Source organism: Echinococcus granulosus (genome assembly GCF_000524195.1).
Source record: "Echinococcus granulosus chromosome Unknown EG_S00005, whole genome shotgun sequence".
In the NCBI taxonomy this organism is placed as follows: domain Eukaryota; kingdom Metazoa; phylum Platyhelminthes; class Cestoda; order Cyclophyllidea; family Taeniidae; genus Echinococcus; species Echinococcus granulosus.
This window is the reverse complement of record NW_020170385.1, coordinates 1,022,012-1,047,237: the sequence shown is the minus strand read 5'-3', so window position 1 is coordinate 1,047,237 and position 25,226 is coordinate 1,022,012. Positions and strand designations below refer to the sequence as shown.

The window sequence follows — 25,226 nt, the reverse complement described above, 5'->3', positions numbered from 1 at the left end:
ATTTACTAGGCGTGCCCCCATACAATTTGACTCTTTTAGTACGACAAGCATTTCTCACATTACAAAAATTCCGACGTTCTAATTTTAAACCCTTTTATCTTACGACGTCTAGGTCTGATTAACTTGAATCTGACGCAATTTCAATAAAAATTACACGCACTTGGACACTCAAAGGAGGAATATGCGCCATTAAATCCTGCTTGTATAGGCGCCAGTTACCAATCACTAACATCACAAAATGGACACTAACAGGATGAAATCAAGCCTAATGCTTTAATAAAATGTCCTCGTTGTGAATAGCCTTAAAAAAATTAAGACTGTAAAACGCAATTACTAACAATCGTTAAAAATATTCAGGTTTTTCCTCAGAACTATACGTCATGATCTAAGGTGAAGATCTTTCGAATAAAGACAAACACCACCACTTGTTTTTAGTATAATATCCCGTGCTCAAAGCAAAAAAAATCTATCATCAAGAGTTTAGCAATGCACGCAATTTTAAAAAACACAAATAAAGCAGAAAAAGGGAAATCGACCCACTATATTCGAGCTAAAGGCAAACATTCGCATTTTCTCGGAAAGTGGCGGTTATGAATCAAAATAGGTTGCAAGAAGCTTAATGAATATAAGGTGCGGTTCCAAAATAACTGTTAATGCAGCATATCGACTGAAGTGGTAATCCAAGCCCATGATCGATTGAATTAGCGAGGACCCCTTCACCAGTGTTCACACCAAGAAAAATATTCTTGTACTTGTACAAATTAGTAGCAAAGTATTACCAAAATTACAAGAAACCTCAAGGCCTACGAACCGGATTATATTACCAAATTAAAGTGGACCACATTAGTCCGTAATTCTCCAACCAATTAGTTAAAATTGAGAGGGAGGATATGCACATTGTTTCTGAATGATGAATTCAAAGGCAATACTAAATTAGGTAGTCCAAACACCAAAAATTTTGAATAGAATTATACTGGTTAAGAGAATTTCTTGTACTGTTAAAAAATACAAAAAAAGTTAACGATTTTAAAAAAATTCCCTGTATTTAGTGCCATTTTCAACTCTTAACGCTATTGAAATCGATACTCTGAAAAGGTTTTGTGATAGCAAATCATCAAAAATAAAGATGACCATAAAACCCCAAGAACACAAATATATTTAAAAGAACATAAGAGGCGCCTAAAAATTGTTTATCAAAAAAGCGAAGGAGGGGCAAGATTTCAGGGCAACTTTTCTAGATTACTAAAAGCACTATGCTTTTTGAGCGTTTTCAAATGTCGTCTAAAAATAAACAGCCAATGTAGTAGAACCTGCAAATTTCCGCAAGACTAGCCTGCAAAAGTTCAACTTCTTCAGAAATAAGGGTGCGTTTGGTTAAGCGACTTGCAATAGCTAGAGAACATATAGATTAGAGTTAATATGCCTGTTTCCATCTGCTCGATTTCAAGTTGCAGTCCATAAAAACGTTGCAAGACATTATTTATCTTTTGACGATTCTCAAAGTGCCTTATGTTTTGAATATTACTATCTGCTATTACTTCAAATCTCAAGTTACATAAAAAAAAACAAACCTGAAAAAAGTTCCTCCTAGGAGAAAAAAAAATAAAAAACTAATTACTTCAAGAAAACTTAGGTCGCGTTTTAAAAAACAGTAGGTTCGAAGATCGTCACTTTCACTTTGGTAAGTGGTGAAATATTTTGATAACCGTCCCATGGGCACGATAACACCCAAACACACTTTCAGAACTGACCTAATTGTATAGAGAAGGACTAAAACAAAATGCAAATAAATGAAGCAGCAATTAATAACAAGCACTTGTGGCAAAAGACTTTCATACAGATTCTACGAAATTCTTGCAATCAAAAAGAATAAATCGTTGGATATTCCAAATAAGTCGCTGAGAGAATGGACCATAAATTAAGTCAAGTGCTGAAATACTGGTTATATTTATGAAAAAAACACAAAACATAGTTAAAAAGTAAAAATCTAATAATATTTTACTTTGGGTCTTTTAATAAATGAATAATTGTATTTAACTTCGGTTAGTCTATCTCTCAGTGCGACAGCAACAGTTGTCTGCTTATATCATTGCAACATTTACTTTTTCAGGATTTTCACTTTCACTGGCCGTTTTTTGACAGATTTAAGCTGTGCTTTTTTCTACCAATCCCGTTTATTAAAACACTACTACCGCAACATTTTGATGAATGAATGTGCTTTCGTCGATTGAGGAGCTAGTGTTTCAAATTCTCGTGGTTCTAGCAAACCGTAATGAAACAAGTGGTACTGATTTAGGTCTGGATTTTCTAAAAAAATTTAATTTTTGCACCAATCGCTTGCAAGTACATGGTATCAACGTCTCTTGTTTTAAATATAGTTTCAGCACAAATATCCCTCTTTCTTTCTATTGTGTACAAAGCTATTAAGAACCGTAGCATTGTGACAAAAAGGTAGTTTGCTAACAAATTTACTTGTAAAGGTCAATATACTACGAAAACCCGCGGATATTCCTGAAGCAAGCTGTCATTGATAGGCTCTTAACTCGTACATGTGAATACCTCAGGATTAACCGACTTGATCTTAACACGGTATGAGCTTCCCTGATCTACCTTCAGATTGCAACATCTAAGTCAATAGCTTATGGAGACGTGTGGCTACGTGGGGAAAAAGACATCGTTTTTTCGTTTAAAACCTCAAGAGAGGTGCGCCTCCTTAGTTGGCACAAATGCATCTGGACACTTTCAAACGCTTATATAACTCTAAAACTGTTATCTGTTTTAGGGTGTCAGCTTACCCAGCCTATTCCTAGATGTTAATGGTTTGTTTCCACTTATTACGAATTTAAGTGAAGATATAATGTGCTGCGCCAACTTCATAATTGTCATTGAAAAAGACGCAACATTCCAAACCATTATGATGAGCGAATTTTACGCTGAATACCAACCATGCGTTCTCATAACAGTACTTTACCTTCATATACATCTACTCTCATTTAGTCCAAAGGATATCCGGATTTAGCAACACGTTCATTCCTATGCAAACTTTATCAGAAATATCCGAAGATACCCATATTTGCGCTGGTTGATGCAGATCCACACGGTAAACGCCATGCCCATTTATACTAAAATTTAGGGTTCGGTATATACCTCACCTACAAGTACGGGTCTCACGTAAGCTGCAAATTCGAGCTGACGCACTCCACAAATTTGCAGAATCCAGCTCTCAAGTCAGCTTCGGGTACCGTACTGGGTATACCCTCTCTTAAGTTATTAGGACTATTACCGTCAGACACATCAATGTACGTCCCCACTTCCAATACCTTTATCTCTTATAGGCTGCAGGTAAAGAATCAAGACCTTCTCCAGATAACTAAATCAGATAAACTGGTGCTCCAAAGCATAAAGGAGAGGAGTTACTACAAAGAGGAAAAGAAGTTGCAGTTTGAAGTAAGCAGCACACCTGATGGTCAAACCGTAACCAGATCGAGTACATGGAGGCTACGCAACGAAAAGCGGAAATACAATGTCTCGAAAAACTGGGCCCAAGATTTTTATGCTCCGAATATCTCCCACGTAAACTTCATCAAGAAGTTTCAACTAATTGTTTAACTTGATTTAATTTAGCGATTAATAAAAATCTAGTGTTTCACCACCTTTGTTAAATATGTAGCTGATCTATTTTTAATAAACCTTGAAGATGTCATCTTTGATCATGTGTCCAATAATTGCATTAACTTGTTCCAATGAAATTTTGGATGCATCCTTGCTGCATTTGGCCAGTTTATCCTGGAGTCTTCCGTTGTCAGAATTCATTCGATCAACCTAGATTTCAGGGAAGACGTTAGCGTAGAACTTTAAATTTTCCGTCAAAATGAAGGAATTAAACTCACATTAATTGCAGCGTTCTCGACTTTATCAGCAAGATCTCTCGTTAGATCGGTTAAGTGATTTAATTGAGCAACAGTGCTATCAGAATTGAGGGCATTTACCCAGTATTTGTTCCACAGCATGTTAATTATGCTCTTCTCCAGAGATGATTTAAAGTAGCTTACTTCAAGTGAGTAGTAACGCTTACAATGAACTCCAAAGTCCTCAATCTTGTCCATAGGTATAGATTGGTATTCTGACGGTCCCTCATCTGGTGGTTTATAGCCTTCTGGGTATGTACGGAAAGCACCGAGGTTAACTAAATATGGAAATTAAATTTGTTCTCAACGTTTGCTAGGTAAAGGCAATCAAGCGATGTCACAACTTAATCTTCCGATATACACCTATGATGTACCGATACGAAAATTTTGAATCAACAGTAGAAATGACGCGATTGATTTTGTGGCTTTTAGAATTAGTTTCCCTATATAGGTGCAGGTTTTCGGGATGGAAATATTTCAGCAAGGAACCCTCTGTGCACACTGTAAGGCATACAGATCAGCAGTTCAGCTTACCCTTTCCATAGGAGACAGTTCTAGTTGGATCAATTACAATGGCAACGAAAGGTTCCTGGTAGGTTTGGTTCGTGTGCTGAGTGGACACATCGATGCCAGAGAGCCAGCACCCATAACCGGGGTGAGAGTGGTACCATCCAAGTACATTCTCGCGACGTCCCGCCTTTGCGACTAACTCAGTGTACAAGGCCATGAATTCATAGGCTTCGGACTAGCATTTAAATAATCCCTTTATTATTATCAACAAACTAACGCTTTCAGCATATAGCCAAAGCCATGGCATCAATACCATCTGATTAAAGATACCTAAATGTGTAACAGACACACTAAAAATCCAGTTTTAAAATAATGACAGTGCTATTTAGCACTCAAATAGAAGCACGCCGTAAATTGAAGAATTAGTCTGGTTAGCTTACAGCTCCAGCACTTAGTGCTGAGCACACAAAAAATAAATTACCTGCGCGTTAACTCGAGTCTCCGTTCCCTGTACAGGCAGGGGAAAGGAATCCATGACGATCATGGTCTCGTGGGCAACCTTACCGATGAGTATTCCCATTATCTGCAGGAAAAACGAAAAAAAATTCCAGTTCATACAACACAGCCTACTGATTCAATGTATTATAAAACTGTGATTTGTCACCATTATTAATAGTTTGTCTAACCTCTAATGTTTCTTGAAATCGTCAAAAACCTCAATTTAATTCTCCAAAATTAAAATACAAATGCTTTACCTAAATCGTAAGTTGAACATTGTCACGTTATTTCTATTTTACATTGATCAGACTCGGATATAGGAAATACAGTTGATAAAAAAGCCCTAATATTACATTTTGCTATTGAGCAGAGGAAAATACTAATTAAACAATAACCGAACTTAGCAGCTACTTCATACGCATCTTTGTCAAAGTGCCTCACCTCATACACGCCGCCAGAATGAGCATGAATAAGCATTTTGAGGAGAGCGACGGCCGAAATTTTGACAGATTTGAAGTAGTGCGGATCGTTGGTCCAGGGTTTGGCGTTGACGATGGATTGGTGCACCGCAGCATTATATTTGAGGCACTCGTCCGAGATCTCGTTCACCTCGTTGGCGTGCTCCCAGGCAATGCGAGCGGCGTCGCTAGCAGTCGAGGGGGCCGTGGCGAACAAACTTGGCTCAGGTATCGAGGCAACTAACATTTCCGTATCCATTACTTCAACTGCACCTGCTGGCTCTGATTCCATCTAGGGGAGAAGACCCAAGGGTCATGCCTCATCAATAGTCCATTCTTCTGATCTCAAACGGTGACGGTAGTGGTGATGCCTTTTCATAATAATTCACTAAACAGCAGAGAACTACGAGTACACCGACCAGGTTACTGCGAGCATGTTTGGAAAATGTTGAAAGCTCAGACCACTGGGTCCGACAAATAGCCTTAACTATATCTGAGGCGCGTTAACAGAAAGTTTTACGATGTACTACATCTTATTTTTTGTTTCTGTTTGTGTATCGCTATTACGCTCAAAATTGATGGCCTGATGTCTACCGTTTCGCTCGGCTGACAGAAAAAACAACAAAATTGTTTAGATGTAAGTCCTTAGCCAATTGTGTGTCAAGGTAGCCATACATTTGACGCGAAATCCCAAAATTCGCACAAACACACAAGTCAAAACAAGAGGTATTTAAAAAATTAAATATACATGTTGATATAATGGTACACTAAAATTGAAATGAGCTGAATTACAGTAATTTTCTCTCAGCCTATAAAATATTGTTTATGTGAAGAAACAACACAGAAGAAAAGGCAGAGGACCTCAGCAATGATTCCCGGACAGTGCCGACCTTGAAGATGCCAATCAGTAGAAGAGGTCAAATCAAGTGGCATCAAATTGGCAGAGGCACAACACTCAGAGATACGCAATGTTGCCTACAGCTATTTTGGATGCTTCCGATTCTTCCAGCGGCCGCTGCTGGTGTGAGCCGAGAGGGGTGGGTCGACGTCGTTGCTAGAGAGAGAGGAGACTGCGGACACGGCAACAGGCTTGAGGGAGGACCACTCAACAAATGGACGAAGTGGACGAGCAGGTATGTTCAAGCTTAGTGCTTTCAAACGCAAATTTCGGTCTGATGTGAGAAGCACCACTTCTCTTGTTACACGCATTGGCTGATCTACAAAGCAACATAGCTCCATTAAGATGGAGTGGTTCTTTACATACTTTTCTCCCCTTCAAAAATAAATGTTTTTGGGTCTCATTGTTCCATGGAATACGTTCCCATTTCAGAAAAGTAAGAAGCAATACAAAAGTGTACCACCAATATCCCACGAGGTATTCAAAAATGATTCCTACTAACTTGGTACCTTAACGACGTTCTTCAGTACAGTTTGACCGATTACAATTAGGAAGGGAAATCCTGAAGTTATATGAATACATCGTCAGCAAAACAGTGGATCTTACTTTTCGATTCAGCAGTTGATACAAGATTCCCCTCGGCGGAAATTTGCGTCAGTACCTCCTTACAAAACCGCCGACAGCAGGTGAGAATCACGTCATCGTTGATTTGGCCGGGTTGTTTGCCTCCATTTGCCTCATTACGATAGGCAATAGTCTCCAACATACTACCTTTAGCCGTAAGGGCGCGTAGTCGTGGATTTCGGCGGTTGAACTCGCCCTCCAAAAAAGCTATGGCAGCTTTTGCACGTTCCTGAATTAGATTGGCGCGACCGCCACTACTACCATTAAACTCACTGCTGGTAGAACTGGGATTAGTAAGATACTGTGCAAAAGCTATCTCGATAGAGTTAAAAGCAAATGCCCGATCCTGAGATGCCAAATAGTCCAATTCGTTGAAGACTGAAAAAGATCAAATCATAACGAAATACTAAAAAAATAAGCATTCGATTGCCAAAACAGGGTCCGAAAAAGCTTGACTACGTAAACATTGCATAAAAAGATGTTAAAAATAATCGAATTTGAATTTATTTAAGCCGAAAATTAAAAGTATCAGTTAAATAGTAGCAAATGAAATATTGCGTTGCACAAATGGATCAGGGACCCACCAACAATGGGCACCAAAACGGTGTAATTAGAGGAGGTCTGGGTGAGACGTGCGACACCCTCCAGCCAGTCGATGTAGCAGTTTGTATCGGGGAGGATGTAGATGGGCCTAACCTCAATCTCGATGCCACGCGGACCGCCCGCAGCCGCTTGCCTCACTGCTTGTTGCCGCCACGCCTCAAGGCGTCTTGCCTCCGTCAGCTGGCTCCGCAGCACAGCACGTCGACGACGCAGAGCGCAAATCTCTTCCCCACCTTCATTCTCCTCGATTCCTTCCTCCTTCTCAGCTTTCAACGCAGCTGTCGCACTCTTGCCACCACTCTGCATGGATGCGTGATGGGAAGCTGTTGAACTACATTTCGTGATGTCAAATGATTTAATAGAGTTAACTACAGAAAATGATGAGAATCCTTACGGTTAGGTGTGACCTACCGAACGTATTTTTTAGAAATGCTTAGAATTAGTGGACATCTTGGGTCACAGCAAATGCACGACTTAAAAATATGCCATGACGCCGTAAAAATACCTGTACGTCCACCTCAGATTCGGCATCACTACCAGTCAGCGATTCAGAGTCGCTTTGATGACATGAGGGAGACTTTTTGATCGGTGCCTGCTCGCAAGACTCACACTCGACGACTGGTTCGTAGATGGCCTTGTCAACATCATAAGAAAGGACTGGTGGCTCAATCCCGCAGAGAAAGTCACCAAACAACAAAATCTTTTCAATGCGTATGTAGTGAGCCACGCTTTCTGCATCCCAGTCCCCGGAGTATTGGTACATCTAGGTACATGGAAATTATTATAAAGTGAAAAGTACACCTTTCCTTCGAGAAATACAAAGGCGAAAAACACGTTCCATGATAATGCATCATAGAAAACAATTGGAGCAAAGTGATGAAACCCGATACATAGAGAAAATGACTGATTAGATAATAGGAAAAATATGGTTCGTCATCACTATTGATCAATGACAAAAACAGCTTGGTAGGGAAACATCCCCACTGCTGACTGTAATGGCGTCATCTCGAGCATCATTCTCTTCTCTTAGGCAGACACCGATTCTGACAGTTTATTTTAAGTGGAAGGTTTTTTGACCAGAACAACTAGTTTCCTAAATATTTAAAGGTCCAGCAGTGCATAAGTAGGCGGTAAAGCCAAGGACTTGAAAGCCTGAAAAAGTTTTGTTATAGCTGATTTCCCTATTATTCAAGGAATTTTCAAAACGAAGTTATGAAGAACTGTCTGTTTTTGACTTTGCCTTTTAAAGTTACCTTCTGGATTATCTAAAAACACCCAACATTATTGTTGCGAAGACCCAAACTGCAAGGGACTTACTTTGGGAATGAGGTCAAGCATGGGCTTGAACCCGGCACAAACAGTTTCCTCGAAGAGGGTAGTGTACTTCAAAAAGGCGGGTATTCGGTTCACCAATTCTGCTGTTGCATCGGGGTGGTCGCCATCAGCCTCCGCCCTATGCTTACGAAGGTGCAGTTGAACCACGAGGGCGGTGGTGGGAGTGATCTCCTTCACCGAGGGTGCACTCTTAACTCCGGCGAACCACTGGGCGGCGTGAGTGCACATCTCCGCCACGAGGCGCCAGTCGTCGAGACGGGGGTGCAAGGTAGGATCACGGTGATTCGGCGGCGGCGACCAATGCTCCGGGTGGAGAATCATCCACTCTGTCCAGAGGCGCAGTGCCGGCAGCAGGATGCGCAAATCGGGGTGAAGCCAATCCCCCGAAGTTCTCGACTCCGCTCGAGACTACGTGTTAAGTTCAAAAACTCAAGTTCACATTAAAAGGATTCCATTCGAACTCTAGTCAACCCAAAGTATTAAATTTCGGTCATAAGCAAGATTCTCAGAATAAATTAATACAGCATGAAACGTTTAAAACTTAAGCCATCCCTCAACAGCACAAGAAAATACGTGAACCTCGATAAAAAATCCTAGTTCTGATATTCATTATATTGCTTATAGAAATACGACCAGAGAAAATTGTATGGATTGGCATCGAAGGTAGTACATGTAACAAAAAAGTCGCTAAGGTGTCAGACTGAAATCACCTCCGTGAAGAGTTTTGCAGCTCTCCGGCAAATTAGACTAAAAGTGTCAAGAGCGAAGCGCGCTGCGTGGTCGTGGTGCACTGAGCGGAGGGTCTCCGACTCAACCTTAGGTTTTCGTTGAAGTAATTGTTGCTGCTGTTGCCGTCGACTCACTTCAGCAGCACCGATCTTGCTTCTCCCTATGGCAGCGACCATGCTGACCGCGGACTGGGCTGTGAATATAGCTGCGCGATCCAGGTTGAACATGTTAACCATGAGTATCTGACACAGACGGTCTTCCGACAAGGGGCACGGTCGCTGAGCCAGAAGACCAGAGAGGGCTTGGAGGGCCATAGATGCGACCTCAGGGAAGGTTTCCATTCTTTGTAAAAGGAAGAGTAGAGCTCTAGTAAATGGTGCTATGATGCTCTTTGTTGCAACCATAATTAATCACACTACCGAGATCCTGAATATTCTAAACGCGTCACCTACAGATATGGATCAAATAGCTTCGTAACACAGACCGCTTGACTTGGGACTTACATTTCTGTTAACACCACGGTGACTGACAATCCATCAAAATATACCACAACTGAAAGATGGTATTTTTTCCAATATGACTGGCCTTGGGATAAACCTAGATCGCCAATTAGTCAACATATAATTTCAACTACATAAGGCGGCTCTGAGCAACTGTAAAGTCAAATTTGGCTACCAAAAGCCACGCCACACATAGGGCCGTCAGATGGAGTCAAACAGGTTAAACATTTTTCCAAGGAAAAGAAAGCCCGCCAATTTCTAACTACTTGAATGAAAATGTGCTAGATGAATTCGTTACAGAAACAAAGCGACATAGTGTAACATTCCGATAGGCAACTAAGTTACTGGCAATATATGTCTATACGTACATGTAGATATATTGAAATTTTTCTACCATATCTTCATCTTACCCTATTTTCGTAAAAAGTTGGCCGTGGGCATGCATAAAATGAAGCCCAAATAACTTCGTTAGCTGAAATTAGAAAAGCATAAGCCTTATTATTTTCTTAATGAAGATAATGAAAAAGATTGTGCTTGAACTTCCCCAGTTCCTACGCATGCATAAGAAGTCGGTGGTGAAATCCTACCAAAAGCCCCCAGACAGTATTAGTACAAGTTTATGATTCAATAACTATACGGTCACGAATCTGACGAGGTGAAATCAGCATACCTCTGAGACAATACAACTACTTTGTGACTCACGAGTATATCAAAGTAGGCCATCTTTCCGACACGACTACATACCTCGATGAGTGACATGTTTGCGTATTCCTCTGCATCGGCCTGTGCTTCCTCCCCTTCTTCCTCGTTCTCATCGTCCAACAGCTCGTCTGAGGGAAGGCTAAGGGAATTGGCAGTGCCTACTATTTTCTTCGATTTCTTCCAAGCCTCAGTTCTGGCGGCGGCATTGGGTACCGTAAGACTCCGATTGCCCTGAACGATTGTCTCCGTGCCGTTCACAGGGTGAATCCAGATCTCAACCCGTTTGGGACGACCGCGAGTGAAAATGTTTGAAGCACGATTAGAACTCAGTCCAGTTTGAGAGGACGAGCAACCAGGCGGCCATCGGGATGAGGTAGACTTCTATGTGAGACGAAAAGACTAACCGGGCTAGACATAACATGAGACCCTGTTTAGGAAAGGATTATATTTAGACATAAAATATTTGGAATACAGATTGGAAGATAGTCAGCAGGCAACAATTATTCCGAACGGCAATCAGATGATCTCAATGCTTCTAAGCTGTACATTCTTCCCGAATTCTCCTTTCAACGCTTTCGTAATTCAATAGGAGAGCACTTATGCAATAAATGAGCTTGTGATCGGTTTTTACTGATGAACTCAAGAACTCACTTTTCGCAGAAACTCAGCTCCATGTGTATGCACTTCGTTGAATAATGCGGAAAGACTTTGGCTCGCCGTGGGAAAAGGATTGCTGGCTGCCAATGACCGCATATAGTAGCACATTGCGTCAAAATGGCGCGACTGTAAAAGCGAAATGATTCAAAAAGACTGAATATTCCGGATAACTTCCTTCGTGTAGCAAATTTTTGAGGCCAAAATGTCTTATAATGAAAACGGGATGTGATCATAGGATTAAAGCTATATTCACTGTTTGACGAGTGCAACACAATTAAATAATATATTGTATAGGAATCTTAGATTTGGCTTATGAATAATGAACAAACTTCAGTGAAATGAACTAATAGACGACATTGACTTCTCGTACATTTTGTGGTTAGTATCTGCGCATAAAACTAGGTGGATGATTAACGAGAGCAAATATGTTCAAATACTACAGATTCCACTGAGTTAAAGGTTGATACAGTTGTATAGGAGTTAAATAATGCAGCGTTGTGGTTGGCAATGGTGAACCTACGAGTAAAATCGCAATAGCCCAAGGGGCCAAAATTGCTAGCAATAATGTAAATTGGTAGCAAAATTTTGAGAAAAAACTCCACGCCTCTCCACCGGAAGGCTAACCCATCTGGACCATCAAGCGGATCAGAAATTAATAGCAGAAAACAATATTATATACATACGCAGTTAATTGCATAAGACACATTACGTACCGTATAGATGGCTAGTAATGCAAGCTGATTGTAGGGTTTACCACTTTTAGGAATAAGAAGTTGAGCTTTTTGGTACCAACTAAAACATCGAACAAAGAAAGGAATTAACTTAAGTTAGCACGTAATAATCACACAAAAGATGGGTTTTACCTTCTAGCCTTTCCGAAATTTTGCCCTCCATTAATTATTTCCTCATAGCGAGCTAAGTCACCGAGGTAAAGCATTAACTTCTGTGCACTAATATACATTAATCTGCAAGTGCGTGAGCCAGACTCTGGTGGCGGTCGACCCTCAGAGAGAACGCAGTCGAGGTGAATGTGACGAATCGCCTGCAGCCGATTCAGCAGCCCAGTCAAACGATGCTCACCGACTCTAATTACATCTTCTAGACAGACTTTCCGAATGAGTTTAATCATGCGAGAACATGCGGCCGCAGCAACCGCCTGCCCACTTTCACTTTCTTCTGGTTTCGGTAGCAGCCTATGAGATAACCAATTAATCGTACAAACATAAGTCACAAGAGATAAAATGGAATCTGCTCGAGAACCTACCCGGTTAAATAAGGGTTCGCTATCCAAGGTCGTAAGAACTCTAATACCGTATAGAAAACAGACTTCCACATTCCTTGTTCAATCTGCGCCGCATTGCAGAAGTCCAGATCCTCAAGAATTACGCGTTCGTAGTTAACCATTAAACTGCTTCGAAGATTTTCCAGTGTAGCCCACCAACGTAAGAACAAGCGTTCTGACTCTGGCATCTGTAATTTATTTTCCGATTGCTCATCCGGCAGAGGAGGTATGTGAGAGATGCATTGCCCGGGAGGAACCATCAATGCATTAAGAGCAGAGTCAATTTGCATAATTTGATAAACCGCTTCAGCCACAGTGGGGCTTGATGGCTTGCTACAAAGCGAAAGTAACTCAGCATGTATGCAAACAGAATGGGTAATGAATGCATTACAAAAGTGATCCTTAAGCCTTCAACCGTGGGTACCTCGAAAGCTGTGCCACCATTGAAGAATAAGCCCCATTGGGCTGCCCAAAAAGTTGAAGATCTTTCCCACGTAAGCCTGCGCTTGTGGATATCGTGGGCAACGCGCCTACAGTAGTTCCTTCACCAGGTGACTCACGGCTAGAATGGATACCACTTTTATTTGGCGATTGAATGCAAGCGTCTGAAGGTATAAAAGATCTTTGGTGAGGGCGAACAACCAAGACGGGTCTTAGATTTGTTGCGTCTAAAATATGCGATGAACAAATAATTAATACCTCTCTGTGTGCTGCCCAAATTACCTCCATTAGGACTAGATTGATTGAAAACGTTAACATTTTTAGGCAAATGAATGAGGCCACCATGTCTATATAAAGGATTCGCCATTGCAGATTCAGCAGTCTCGGTCGGATAAGCCATCGACTTCTCGTTTCGCTCAGAAGACAAACACATACCCCCTTCGTTTAGACTATTGGACAACACCTCAGGTTTCACTGCTTCGAAGTTACACTCCCAATGTGAATCCAAATGTGACTGATTACACTCGCTGGTTCTAATATTTTCGGGTGCATTTCGTCGGGTATTGGATATATTGTAGTCAGAAGGTGGAGTACCTAGCAAGTCATCACTTGTAGATGACATTTGGTGAGAACCCGTATTATTAAGTGATTTGACTCCAGCACTTTCGATGTTGACAGCTACAGTCCTATTCGACGGTGGTCTATAAATCAACCTATCAGGACGCCTGTAAGTGGACATCAAGCAAGCCCGGACTTTTGGAAAGGGCTCCATGGCCACCAACAATTACAACAAGAGTGAAGCAATCATTTATTTAAAAATATTGGGGAATATTAGCGCAAGGTCTGCCAATTAAGACATTAATTCTAGGCAAAAAATTCAGTTTTAGGTTAACTAGTTTGATCTATATAAATATATATTACATGCACGGAAGATCGTTACGAGCATTTTAATTAATTAACTTGCTGTAACGGACTTGTTGATTTTCATGTAGTAATTTTGCTAATTCCAAATTAATACTTAGGTGAATTGGTTTACATTGACTCAATCTAATTTACAATTGGTAATGGATAAATATATGCGGCGTCTCGAGATTTCCCTGAAGACGAAAGAAGACACAATACTCGGGCAGAATATATATTCAGTACAGAATAAGTGTTTGGATTATTGGTATGGCCTGAAGGTTAGCCCACCCAGCGAGGTACAAAAATGCTAATTCAAAGTCCAAAAGTGGCGCCTCACCAATACCGAGGGATAAAACCACCATCGAATTACATGCATCTAGCTATATTACTAGTGCAGGGACAGGTATATGACCATCCTGTCTGCTTTTTGCAGCTTTTAATCCTCTTTGACCCAGCTTTGGACTCAGAATCGATACACCTACCTTCCCCTCCCCTCAAATATTTGCCATATATGACTAGTCTTGTTGGGTCTATTGAAATATTTTAGTGCATTCCTCGTTTATCTCCTCTTCTCTGGCCTTTGTACCTTTTAGAACGAAGGGACCATTTGATTAAGGGTTGTTTATTAGTTAGAGTCATTGTGGACGGATACGGGTTTAGGTAGATGGGGAGGCTGAGTTCTCCACTTGGAGAGGTTCTGGACACTCCTCTATCACGAGGTTCGTGTTGACTGTCAGCTTCCTCTTTAAAAGTTACATCTAAATAACATAAGCATTACACAATGTAACGCATCCACTTTTTTCTTCTGCTGACATCTTTCAGTTACAGAACAAATTCTCGTACTTTGGGAGAACGAGTAGCCTTCCGAGACTTCCCCTAATACCTAATGTGCCAAGGTAGTGGGATAGTTCAGATACTATTAAATTACAGTAGAGCTAGGAGGGTATTGGCATAGGCCGAAGGTCACGTCGCCGGGTGGATGTGCAAGCCGTGGAGACTGATGCGCCCATGTAGTTAAGCCCACCGCTAAACGAAGCATCAAACCACTAAATGGGTGCCAAAGCACGTACGCATCCTTACCTTGGAACACCTCTTGGTTGCAGCGACTTTTCAGTACAACTTTTTGATGTTATTCAACCGTGCTCGGTTCTCTTCCTGTTCCTAATTCACATTTTGTCGGAAATTGTTCCAAATAATATTGAACACAGAAGACAGCCCCCCTACCTCGATCAATGGTTTCAGAAACGTCGCATGCTTCTAATAGTGATATGCTCTAGTAGATTTGGCTCAAGCCCTGACCTTTATACGTATCTGAGTAAAACCACCACCGGATTAGTGAAAGCTGACTAGTTTTAGCCCTAAACTCCCGTTGTATACCTTTGAGCTTGTTCGGAGTTAGAACCTAGTTACCCTCCCACGCTAGCTATTGATGATTATTCGTGTCCCGGCAGTTGTCAGCACTCGAACTAAAACTGACTCGAGACCTTCAACTGCGCCCTTTACCATTTGCGAGTGCAAAACTCTTATTCGAAGGAAAGAGCTTCGACGCCAATAGGGTACATCCAATAACGATTGAGGGTGAGCCAAGGGTTCATTGACATAACTTTAACTACGACCCACATTTTCGCAATCTCATTCCTTTCTCAGCACCATAATAAGAGAACAAGGAAACAGTAGATCCAACTCACAAGGGGTAGGCGAGAATACAAAAAGCACTTAATGGATAAAATGGTAAAGCCAGTACAAAATATACAGGTGTTTGGTGAGGAGATAATAAAAGACTGAGACAGGAGAGAGGAAGGTAATGTAGATCAGTGAAATCCTATACACAGACCTAAGGAGACTACCGGGGTAGGGCCGTAAAGGCGGGGGCTTCAAATGGAACTCGAAGGCAAGAGAGACGGCAACGTATAGGTTGGACTGTTTGAGACGGAAGACGAGTCCAAGGAGTTGACCATGCTCCTTCCCCGATGCACAACAGGAAGAAATGCACTGCGCTCACTGGGCACAAGGGAGTGCAGTCGAATCTTTTTCACTGACAGCTCTTCTGATGTGCTACGGTCGTTGGTGGCTGATCTAGTGAGCAGAATACAGTGGCTTCACTGTGACGATCTAAATTGTCTTGCACAACCACAATTGTCAATCTATCATATGAAAGAGTTTACCCACTAAAACGACCAGCCAAAAAACACCATCAGGATTAAGAAGGCAAGTAAGCGGATGGTATACGCAATGGTGTGCGTTTGGGCAAAGAGGTAGTCTAAAGGGAAAGAAGCAGTGACCTTTTGAGAGGGCGGAAGTCGATGATGCGAGTAGCCACAGTGTCGAAAGACAAGGTGGGTCCGCAATTGAGTACAGTTGGTCGGGCAATGCCGGGAGCTGCGCGACTAGTGAACCGAGAGCGCCGCCGATCAAAGACGGGTATTGGAGAGGTTTGGGGGGAGTCGCGGGGTGGGACGATGTACGCATTGAGCTCTTCGTCATCCGTCGAACGAAAAGGGGCCCAAGTGAGCAGCTCTGGGAGGGAAGAGGAGGAGGGATACTGGGGCAAATGACTGCTCTCTGACCTGTGGAGAACCGACCACTTGGGCAGACGCTCTGCACATTTCAATAAAATGCAATTCTTAATAAAGGAACCCATCAAATAAAGTGGGGATTCTAGCCACATAAAAATATGGAAAAAGCATAAATAATTCCGTGACGAATAAAATTACCGTAAGGTAAAACCAATGGACAGCTTTTAGATAGAACCTGCTATCGCTTAAAAATTACGGTCAAAAAACTATCTTGCGGCCAAACAGCCTCCAGTGCGTGGTCGATGTCGGGCTAAAATTCAACTTTTTATCCGATAACATTCGGGGAGGATTTAAAGGAAATCGCTAACTCCAAAATTCTTTCATAAAGTGTGCAGCTATGATACAAATAGCCCGTCCCCCACTGTAGTTGACAAATGATTAATCAGTTTATTTAAATACCAAAGAGGCTTGAGCAGTTACTTTATGTGAATTTAGGTCTTTTATGCTTAATAACGGCTGGAGCGCCTCACACTGACAGGAAAAGACGTCGATCTTCAATCGTTCATCATTTACTCTCTTCTTGATTCCGCTGTACACTAGAGAGGGCGTACCTTATAGAAGGCTCTCAACAATGATTTCACGTTGGTGTCTTACATCCCAGTAGAGGATGGGTAACTTGAACTTAAATTGTTTCATTTCCTAATCCCACGAGCAATACCAGAACTAAGAAATCTACGCTCAACATTTCATTTTAGTACAATATATGGCAAACGCCGACAAAATCGTAGCATGTAATGTGTTTGTTGCACACCTCAACCTTTACGGAAAGCTTAGTAATTTCACTATGTTCGCTAGTTAATATATACGTAATGTGGTTAAATTGGATCAGGGTGGAGGATAGAGCTAAATATCATAAAGTGGTACTAGGAAATCCCACCTTTAGCAATAAGCTTATCAAATCTTTAAAAGGGAAAAGCCTAACATAGAGTACAGGGCTCTGGAACAGTGTATTTCACAACCATCTTATTCAAAGTGCACTAGATTTTGAAGGGATGGCCACAAAATGAAGAGAATATTTTAAAAGTGAAAAGCGTACACGTATGCATGGTGTGAAGAATGCTTCGGTGGAAGTGATGGCGGAATAGAGCAAGACAAGTAGAAAGAGAGCAAACAGAAGGGCTTTCTGTCCGTTTCCTGCCATGTTCTACGTACTCGGCGGCCTGTACGAGTGCGCGAACAAACGCAATTGGCATGAAAAAATATGGCTGAAGCGGAAAGGAGATGGCGACAAGAGACGAAAACGAAACTCGGACCTTTTCAAAATTCATCCAGCTTCGGTAGACAGAGGCAGAATAAGATTGCTACAGAAACCAAGCCAACCCCCCTGTGATCATAATCCGAAACGTCTTGAGTGCCAACAACCGGATCCAATGCAAACGAAAATTCCAGCTTAAATGCAGCCATATTGTCACTTTGTTATCCTGATAAAATGATCCCTTTGCGTGTGTTTGAGTCAAATTTCCCATTTACGGGTTACGAAAAGTTTCACAAGCGAATTAGTGAGATAATCGCTATACTTCTACAGTAGCCACAGGTAGAATGCAAAAAATTACTAGTATAACGTAGTGGATAATGCTAAGCTCCGTGAAAAAGTATCCTGGACGACAATGCATATAGTGAAGCACCCGGAACGCATATATGTAAGAATTTACAGACGTTAAGCTAGTACAACACACCACTTAGCGAAGGTCAGCTAGACGGCAGCTTCAAGCTGAATCAGTAAAACTTAAGATTGCCTAAATTGGCATTACCGATAGATGGTTACTATATAGACGAAAAACCATAAACAAAGATCAAATAGAGTGAACAACCGAGCAATTTGAGTTCAAAAGAAGCAGTATTAGGAACGCCGAAAACAGTAACTCTCCAAGTCGCCGGAGTGCGACGTGATGACACGCTCCTGAGGAATCCCGAGCATAAAATGGAATGTCAGGTTATAGTATGCTTAACAGAGGCAGAGTGAACAATCAACTGATAATTTCAGATTTTTTATTTTTGTTGAAGATAATGTAGAGACAACCAGTCGTGTATTTTATGCCAAGAGGAGCGGATATAAGGTGTAAACATTGAGCATAGTTAGCATGCTTAGCAAAGCTTCTGGACTGCTCTGGACCTACAGGAAATCACAAGTTCCATCGGGTATCCCAAGACTGCTAAGGGAAAGCAGCCAAACCTCATCAAGCGTCCACCAACAAAGTTATTTCATGGTGTCTTCTGACTGTAATCCAGAAAGATTTAAACACATGCACTAGTGATAAAAGAGTGGAAACGGAAGTAAAGTAACGATTTATTAACTCGGGAACGAAATACACTAAGAACATTATCCATTAGACTTATCATCAGAATTGTAAAAGTTGGAGATGAATGATTGCGACCTCAGCACCTGAGGGCCATAGTAACTAGGGCTGATAGACCCCCCCCTTACCCTAACTTGGCAAAGGGCCAGGAGCTTGCGTGATCTCACGTGGGATGTACGTCAACCCGCCAAACCCTCGTTTCATCGCATTTGCGTGTTGTGGAATTGTATGGCATGATTGCAAGCAGACGCACACGCGTGCGTCGGTACACTAGGATCAAGTGAAGGGCTAGGCATCGATGGTAGTACGCATTTTAGTTCATAGGGTCCAGACAACCAGGAAGAGCAAGTGAAGGAGGCAGACGGGTGGGTGATCAGGCCCATTAGTGTCTTGACGAAAGTGCATGGAGCGCGTGTTGCCATACGACCGGGGCTCTGGCATGTCTGGTTCACATGATCCATTGATAGTTGGCCAGCCAATTAATGCGATGCTAGGACAAGCTCATCAACTGATCAGGTTTCAGCGCTCTATCTGAATGGAGAAGTTGCGACGGTGGCGGGGTGGGAGGTCACTAGGCTCCGCAACTTAGGCCACCTGGGTGCTGGTGCTTTTATTTCCCAGGCGTACGCGCACGCGAACCAGGCAACAAGAGATTCGAATACCAAATGCAAACTTCATTGTGGGTATATGAACCAATAGAAAGGGCAAATGCAATGCCTTCTTTTAGATTAAATAAAATGAAACGAAATTTTCGGTGCTGCCATGTAGTTATATTTCCACAAGAAAAGTTTTCATTTAGCCAGGATGGAAAAAATGAATGACATGGATATTAATAAACCCAAACTAGGACTAGCGATTTTTTGCAATACGATTAATGCCGCCAACAAAACTAAGTGCATAAAGTTGTGTAGATAAACTTGGGGAAAAGAGTAAACCGAAGGAAACAAGAATTAAGTCCTTGAGAAAATAAGCAAGAACGAGAAGCGTACCACCAAACATGATGGGGCTCAAGAGAATGTTGGATACAGTGGTCAAAGGTAGGACGAAAGGAGGAGAGGCGGTAGGATGATGAGGAGGGGAGAAATTCTCCTGATCTAGATGGTCCTCCAGGAGATCCCCGGCGGCGGCAGCGGCAATGGGAGTCGTGGCCACCTCAACACAGTCAGACACGGAGGGCACCGGGGCCGTGGGTCGGCAATAGCGATACCAGGGTGCCTCGAAGTCCATGCTGGGAGTAGGCGAAGGACAGACGTCGTTGAAAGACTTTGGAAGCACTAAGTCATCCATACTAAGTAGTCCAGGAGGTGAAACCGTAGCGGATAGCGGCTGACAGGGACCGCGGGTCTCCTAGTATTTAGCAAAAAAACATCTGTTTTGTCAGCGGTTGCACAGAGACACTCAAGGAGGGATTATCAGTTCCAAATTTGCTTATAAGATGATAATGGTATATCGTTAGAAGTTTGTCGAAATGCATAAAATTATAGCCTCACTAGTTATACTGGGAAGAGTTCAAACTGCTCGTAGACCGAACCGGGAGCATACTAATTCAAAATGCAAATTTGATGAGAACTAACTAATCAAAAGAAACCAGCATTTATTACCATGCATTCTGGTTAGCATAAACACTGAACCATTAGAAAATGGCAAAGTTGATTGTATGCAGAAAATGAAAGCTGATTTCGATATGCACATAGATGGGGTGAAGCAAGCATAAAGTTATCCTTTGTGTTGGATGAGCTTACCATTAATGACATCACATTCACTCGGGAGGCCAAACTGCTTACACGACCCGATGAATGGAAATGAGAGTCGGACACCCTGATTGGTCGTACTGACAGACAACTTACAGGTGATATAACATCCTTAAATACAAAATAGATGAGATAACTGCGTGAGTATGGAGGAAACTACACGGGGTTAGCTAGTGAAATAGGTTCTACTACTTTGACTAGGATATGCATCAGACTAAAGTTGTCGAAATAAATTTCAAGAATCAGCGACTCCCCAGCAAGTAGTGAGTAACTCTATTTGCTGTAAATGCTAATAAGTGCATTTTACCTACTGAGCATGAAATTTTCAACTGGGAAATGTAGAACAGTGGCCTTCCAAGGTAATGCAACCTTCAACAGATCAATCAGAGGGTCAAGTGAGGGCGTAATTAAAGTGAAAATGTACATTGCCTTTCCTGGATCGCCTGCTCAACTACCGAATGCTAAGCGGAAAGGAACAATGAAGCCTACTCTTGCATCAAGTGGCCCTAAACGAAGATATAAGCGGTGTATACGCAAAAAAGGCAAGAATACACACACACGAACGAAATCGTGGGAAAAGTGTTTAGCAAAAGTTGAAAAGTCAGTCCGCACTCTCCTGTGCAATCGCGACAAACGGCGCGATGAACAACGCACTTTAATGTAGGTGCATTTATTTCGCGAGCGCGAGGCAAACATAATGCAGAAGAAATTTCGGCTGTAATTGTTCCTCAGTACACCCTGAAAGTGTTCGCATTTAGCGCGCAACCTCTAGCTGGAAAGAACGCTTAGCCTTCACATAAATAATGCTATTTCACAATTCAAGTATTTTAGATGAGTAGAGAAGCATGAAGTCGAATTCTCACGTTCACCCAGTTTTTGGACGAGTCGCCGAACTCGGAGCACACCAACAGGGTGGTGACCACATAAAGTGAAATATAAAGTGGATTAAAACGTAATAGAAATTACTCGTAGGAAAACCCCAATGGAAAAGAGATGTCTCCCCAAAGCCAGTAATAAGAGGAGTTATTTCAAACTTCAAAAAAGCATTCATATACCCCATGCCATGTATACTAGATGCATGTGCCCGTATTTGAACGAAAATAGCAGTAACAGATGGTAAACCTGATGCAACTTATGCCTTTTTAATGCCTCTAACCTAAAAGAGAGTCCGAATCCCAACTCTACAAAAAAATTGTCAAATTAGACAAAGGCAAGTTCTAGTTTATTGAGTAGAGTCAGTTGTCTAGGCAAAATGAGAGCGTCCAGCTTTCTCGATTTCCAGCTGTGCAAGAACGGGTCACATGATGCATTTTTGGTACAAAAGATAGTAAGGGAGCCAATAAGAATGGCACTTGGAGCAAAAAAACTTTAGAACACATGCAGGAATAAGGGAACGAGAGGGATAAAGGAACAGCACTGTCCCCCGCCACACGATACCATTTACCGTAGATCCCAAAGACAAAGCGTTATCATAAATTGGATTTTGGAGCATTGTGTGGAATCACCTTGTTCGTCAAGCTGGAAGAGGGCGTAGGAAGAAGACGCCACGATCGCCACGTATCGAGACAGTAATTAAGCCCACATAACCTGACACCAAACGAAAGCATGATGCTCTGCTGTGATCGTGGGCTAAACTAAAACGAATCGGCTGTTTTCGTGTTTCCTACGTGGGAAAATGAGGCAATACGATGAGATTTTGAAAGTGCACCACTATAAACAATATCAAGCTTACAATAAAACGACCTAAAAATGCAAGTTACTATTCAAAAATGACCATTTTTTTGGGTGACTTGTCGAAAACAGGTTTATGGATATGTGGTAATTCTATGTGGGCGATATAAGACTCATACTTGTATAAATAAAATTCATGGTCAAAATCAATCATAACTTGGCGGATAAAAACAAATCAACCAGTTGCCATTACATAAATTCGAAGAAGTTAGGACTAATTGGAAGGTAACGAAAAATCCGTCAAAATTCACTGTATGCCTAAAGCGATACATACTGCTGGAGGAGTAGCAGCTTTATAAAACACAAACTATGCATGCGGCATAAAAAGCGAAAAGAAGGCAAGGTTTGAATAATCTTTTGGCTCTGCCTTCTATCAAACCATACTCCAAGCAGTACCCGTACAAATTGTTTTAAAAAATGTTATTTAGCAGAAAAAGAAAAAGCACATCACTCTTTGCTTATGAATTCGAAGCTGTTTCTTTATCAACATCTTGCCAAGACTACAACTGGATGTAAATCGGAACATTTGAGAATAGTTTGGAGTTCAAAATATGGAAGAGAAAGATAAGTAACCTTCTTTTACAAAGCCGAAAAGGAAACTTCTCTTTCTCGTACAACGGGTTTCCTAATTCATAGACCATGATCAATCTAGTCGCCAATTCGACATGTCAAGGAAGCCTGTGGAAGCCAACGCGTATCTCAAAGAGACAGATATGTAACTTAACCTGAATTTGGATTCAATGGACTCAATTCTGACGACTACAATTGTAAAGTGGAAGTTAAAGGGTTAACTTACAGTTTGGGAATTTGAGTTTGACAACCCTGTCGAAGAAGAACGTCGAGGTGACTCCGACATCATTTTGACGACTGCACCAAGGGATTAAACTTAATATTAATGTAGACTTCGGTTAAAAACAGCGCAAATTATAAAATCAAGTTCTCCAATAAAAATACATCTTTGTCAACGGGAAATAATGACTAAAGCTAGTAACTCAAAGAAATGTAATGCCAGAAACGGCGAAAGAGAAAAGAAATAGTAGAAAAATCACTGGGAAGAAGCGTAAAATTAACAGACAACAAATTAATTTTGTGTAGAGTACTAGTCAAGACTCTGATTTCTCAACAAAGGCACATGATTTATCAGGCTGGGTGGTCAAAATATGAATATTATGGAAATTGGCTTAAAATCTTCAAAAAACCTAACAGTAAAATAACGCGCAAAAAATAAGTGTTTGCGCAACAAAATTGACAGTTTTTATAGCCTTGTTTTAGTGCAGAAAAGGGCATAAACTGTAACCAACTATGTAGTTCTATGTTGTAAAAAAAATTCATTAGTAATGAAGTCGCTAAAATGGGTTTTTAGGGAGCAACACACATTTCTAGTTTCAAAACTGTAGTAGACGTAGAATAAGGGAAACAGGAATGATTACCAGCCTCAAAAAGCTAATTTGGGCTCCAGATAAGACCGAACAACTTGAACGTAGACAGCACCAACACCCCCAACTCGAAAGGACCGACGCTGCCAACACCGTTTGGAACATGGAAAGTCCCACAGTAGCAATGATCATGGGTGACCATCAAATCGAATGTATTAAACAAGCACATTAGGGACAAGTTTTGGTCTAGACTGGCTTTGTTGCTGTTTTTTTAAAAACTTCTGCATTTTACCTATAAGTTAGCGGTTTTGGTAAGAATCAACATACATTTTAGTGCTCACTAATACCCTTATTATTGGTGATGTTGAATTATAAAGCAAGTCGCAGTCGGCTGATCAGACTTATTTTTAGGCCCGTTTTTATGTTTCTCACAAAAAACATGATTCTTAGTGCCTTGACTTCTTTGCGGGAAATGCAACAGTGTCTTCTTCAGAATAATCATTTTTGACATATATGGAAAAGTTTAGAAGAGAATAATAAGTGGTTCTATTGTAATACTTATGTTGTTTTAATGCGCCTTTCAGGGAGGAGGCAAGCAGAAAATTCGAACCTTGTAACTGGATCGCCCTCTCCCTTACCTAGTGACTGCGGCTCCCCTCCTTCTTGAATATTGTATTTTCCCTATACATCTTGTCGTCTTTAATAAAGATGTCCAAAGCAAACCAACCGGGCTTGTCTAGGAACGCTAGGAATTGGGAAGCGGAGACCGAGGAGCCTCGCTACACACTATTTTGAGCCATATTCATTTGTTCCTGATTTTCTTTTTGGTTCTATTCCTTGTTGCATATAAAAAATTCAGATTTTGCGGGCCATACCTTTTCTCTGCGGCATACGTTGTGTGCCGAGACTTCCCTGATGACACAAGTAGAAATAATACTCTGCCAGAATATGCATCGTTGACGTTTAGGAAGGCTTGGCGCTGCTAACGTAGTAGAGAGGCCAGGCCGCCCGGTAAGGGACCAATGGTGTAGTCCTAATTGGCTTGTTACCAAAGCCGAGAGTTTAACTAGCGATAAACATATTGCACACGGTTCTTAGGAAATGCCAAGAGCTTCATACCTTATCCGTGCCCCAGCAGTGTGTTAACTTCTAAGCCATTTTTGCTCATTATGCTGCAAGCATTGTTTGGGGGTCGACAGCGTCTTCTTGTTGCTTTATTAAAAGTAGTCGTAATCCACGATTCTACCATAAGCTGATGTTAAGTTTTATCAGATTTGGTAGCGAATTCAACCTCCAATACATCTTACTTTTACTTCCAAATTTATTTATTGTATAAGATTCTCTCTCTGCAATTTTTGGTACTGGTAGTTATTTACATTTAACGCCTGGTCATCACCGACCAGCCAGTTAGAACATCGTAGTTTCCTAAACAGCGGACTACTGCAGG

General features: G+C 41.4%; 3 protein-coding genes across 3 annotated transcripts; all 3 read right to left on the bottom strand. All coding sequences in view use genetic code 11, as the record gives it.

Moving 5' to 3' along the window:
- Window positions 1–3,681: 3,681 nt before the first annotated feature.
- Window positions 3,682–5,666, bottom strand: EGR_01372 (COP9 signalosome complex subunit; the record flags this gene model as incomplete). The annotated part of the gene is made up of 5 exons (XM_024490621.1): window positions 3,682–3,822; window positions 3,891–4,186; window positions 4,443–4,653; window positions 4,900–5,001; window positions 5,358–5,666. The coding sequence occupies 5 exons, from the start codon at window positions 5,664–5,666 to the stop codon at window positions 3,682–3,684; spliced, it is 1,059 nt and encodes a 352-aa protein (XP_024354945.1).
- A 689-nt stretch (window positions 5,667–6,355) lies between these two features.
- On the bottom strand, window positions 6,356–12,994 carry EGR_01371 (Telomerase-binding protein EST1A; the record flags this gene model as incomplete). Its single annotated transcript, XM_024490620.1, has 13 exons — window positions 6,356–6,591; window positions 6,775–6,834; window positions 6,879–7,274; window positions 7,481–7,799; window positions 8,005–8,262; window positions 8,817–9,242; window positions 9,545–9,929; window positions 10,474–10,535; window positions 10,766–10,996; window positions 11,417–11,548; window positions 12,136–12,214; window positions 12,286–12,615; window positions 12,687–12,994. 13 exons carry the CDS (start codon window positions 12,992–12,994, stop codon window positions 6,356–6,358), a joined length of 3,222 nt encoding a protein of 1,073 aa, XP_024354944.1.
- Window positions 12,995–15,922: 2,928 nt separating this feature from the next.
- On the bottom strand, window positions 15,923–23,981 carry EGR_01370 (hypothetical protein; the record flags this gene model as incomplete). Its single annotated transcript, XM_024490619.1, has 5 exons — window positions 15,923–16,124; window positions 16,331–16,646; window positions 19,911–20,268; window positions 22,178–22,259; window positions 23,878–23,981. The coding sequence occupies 5 exons, from the start codon at window positions 23,979–23,981 to the stop codon at window positions 15,923–15,925; spliced, it is 1,062 nt and encodes a 353-aa protein (XP_024354943.1).
- Between the last annotated feature and the right edge of the window lie 1,245 nt (window positions 23,982–25,226).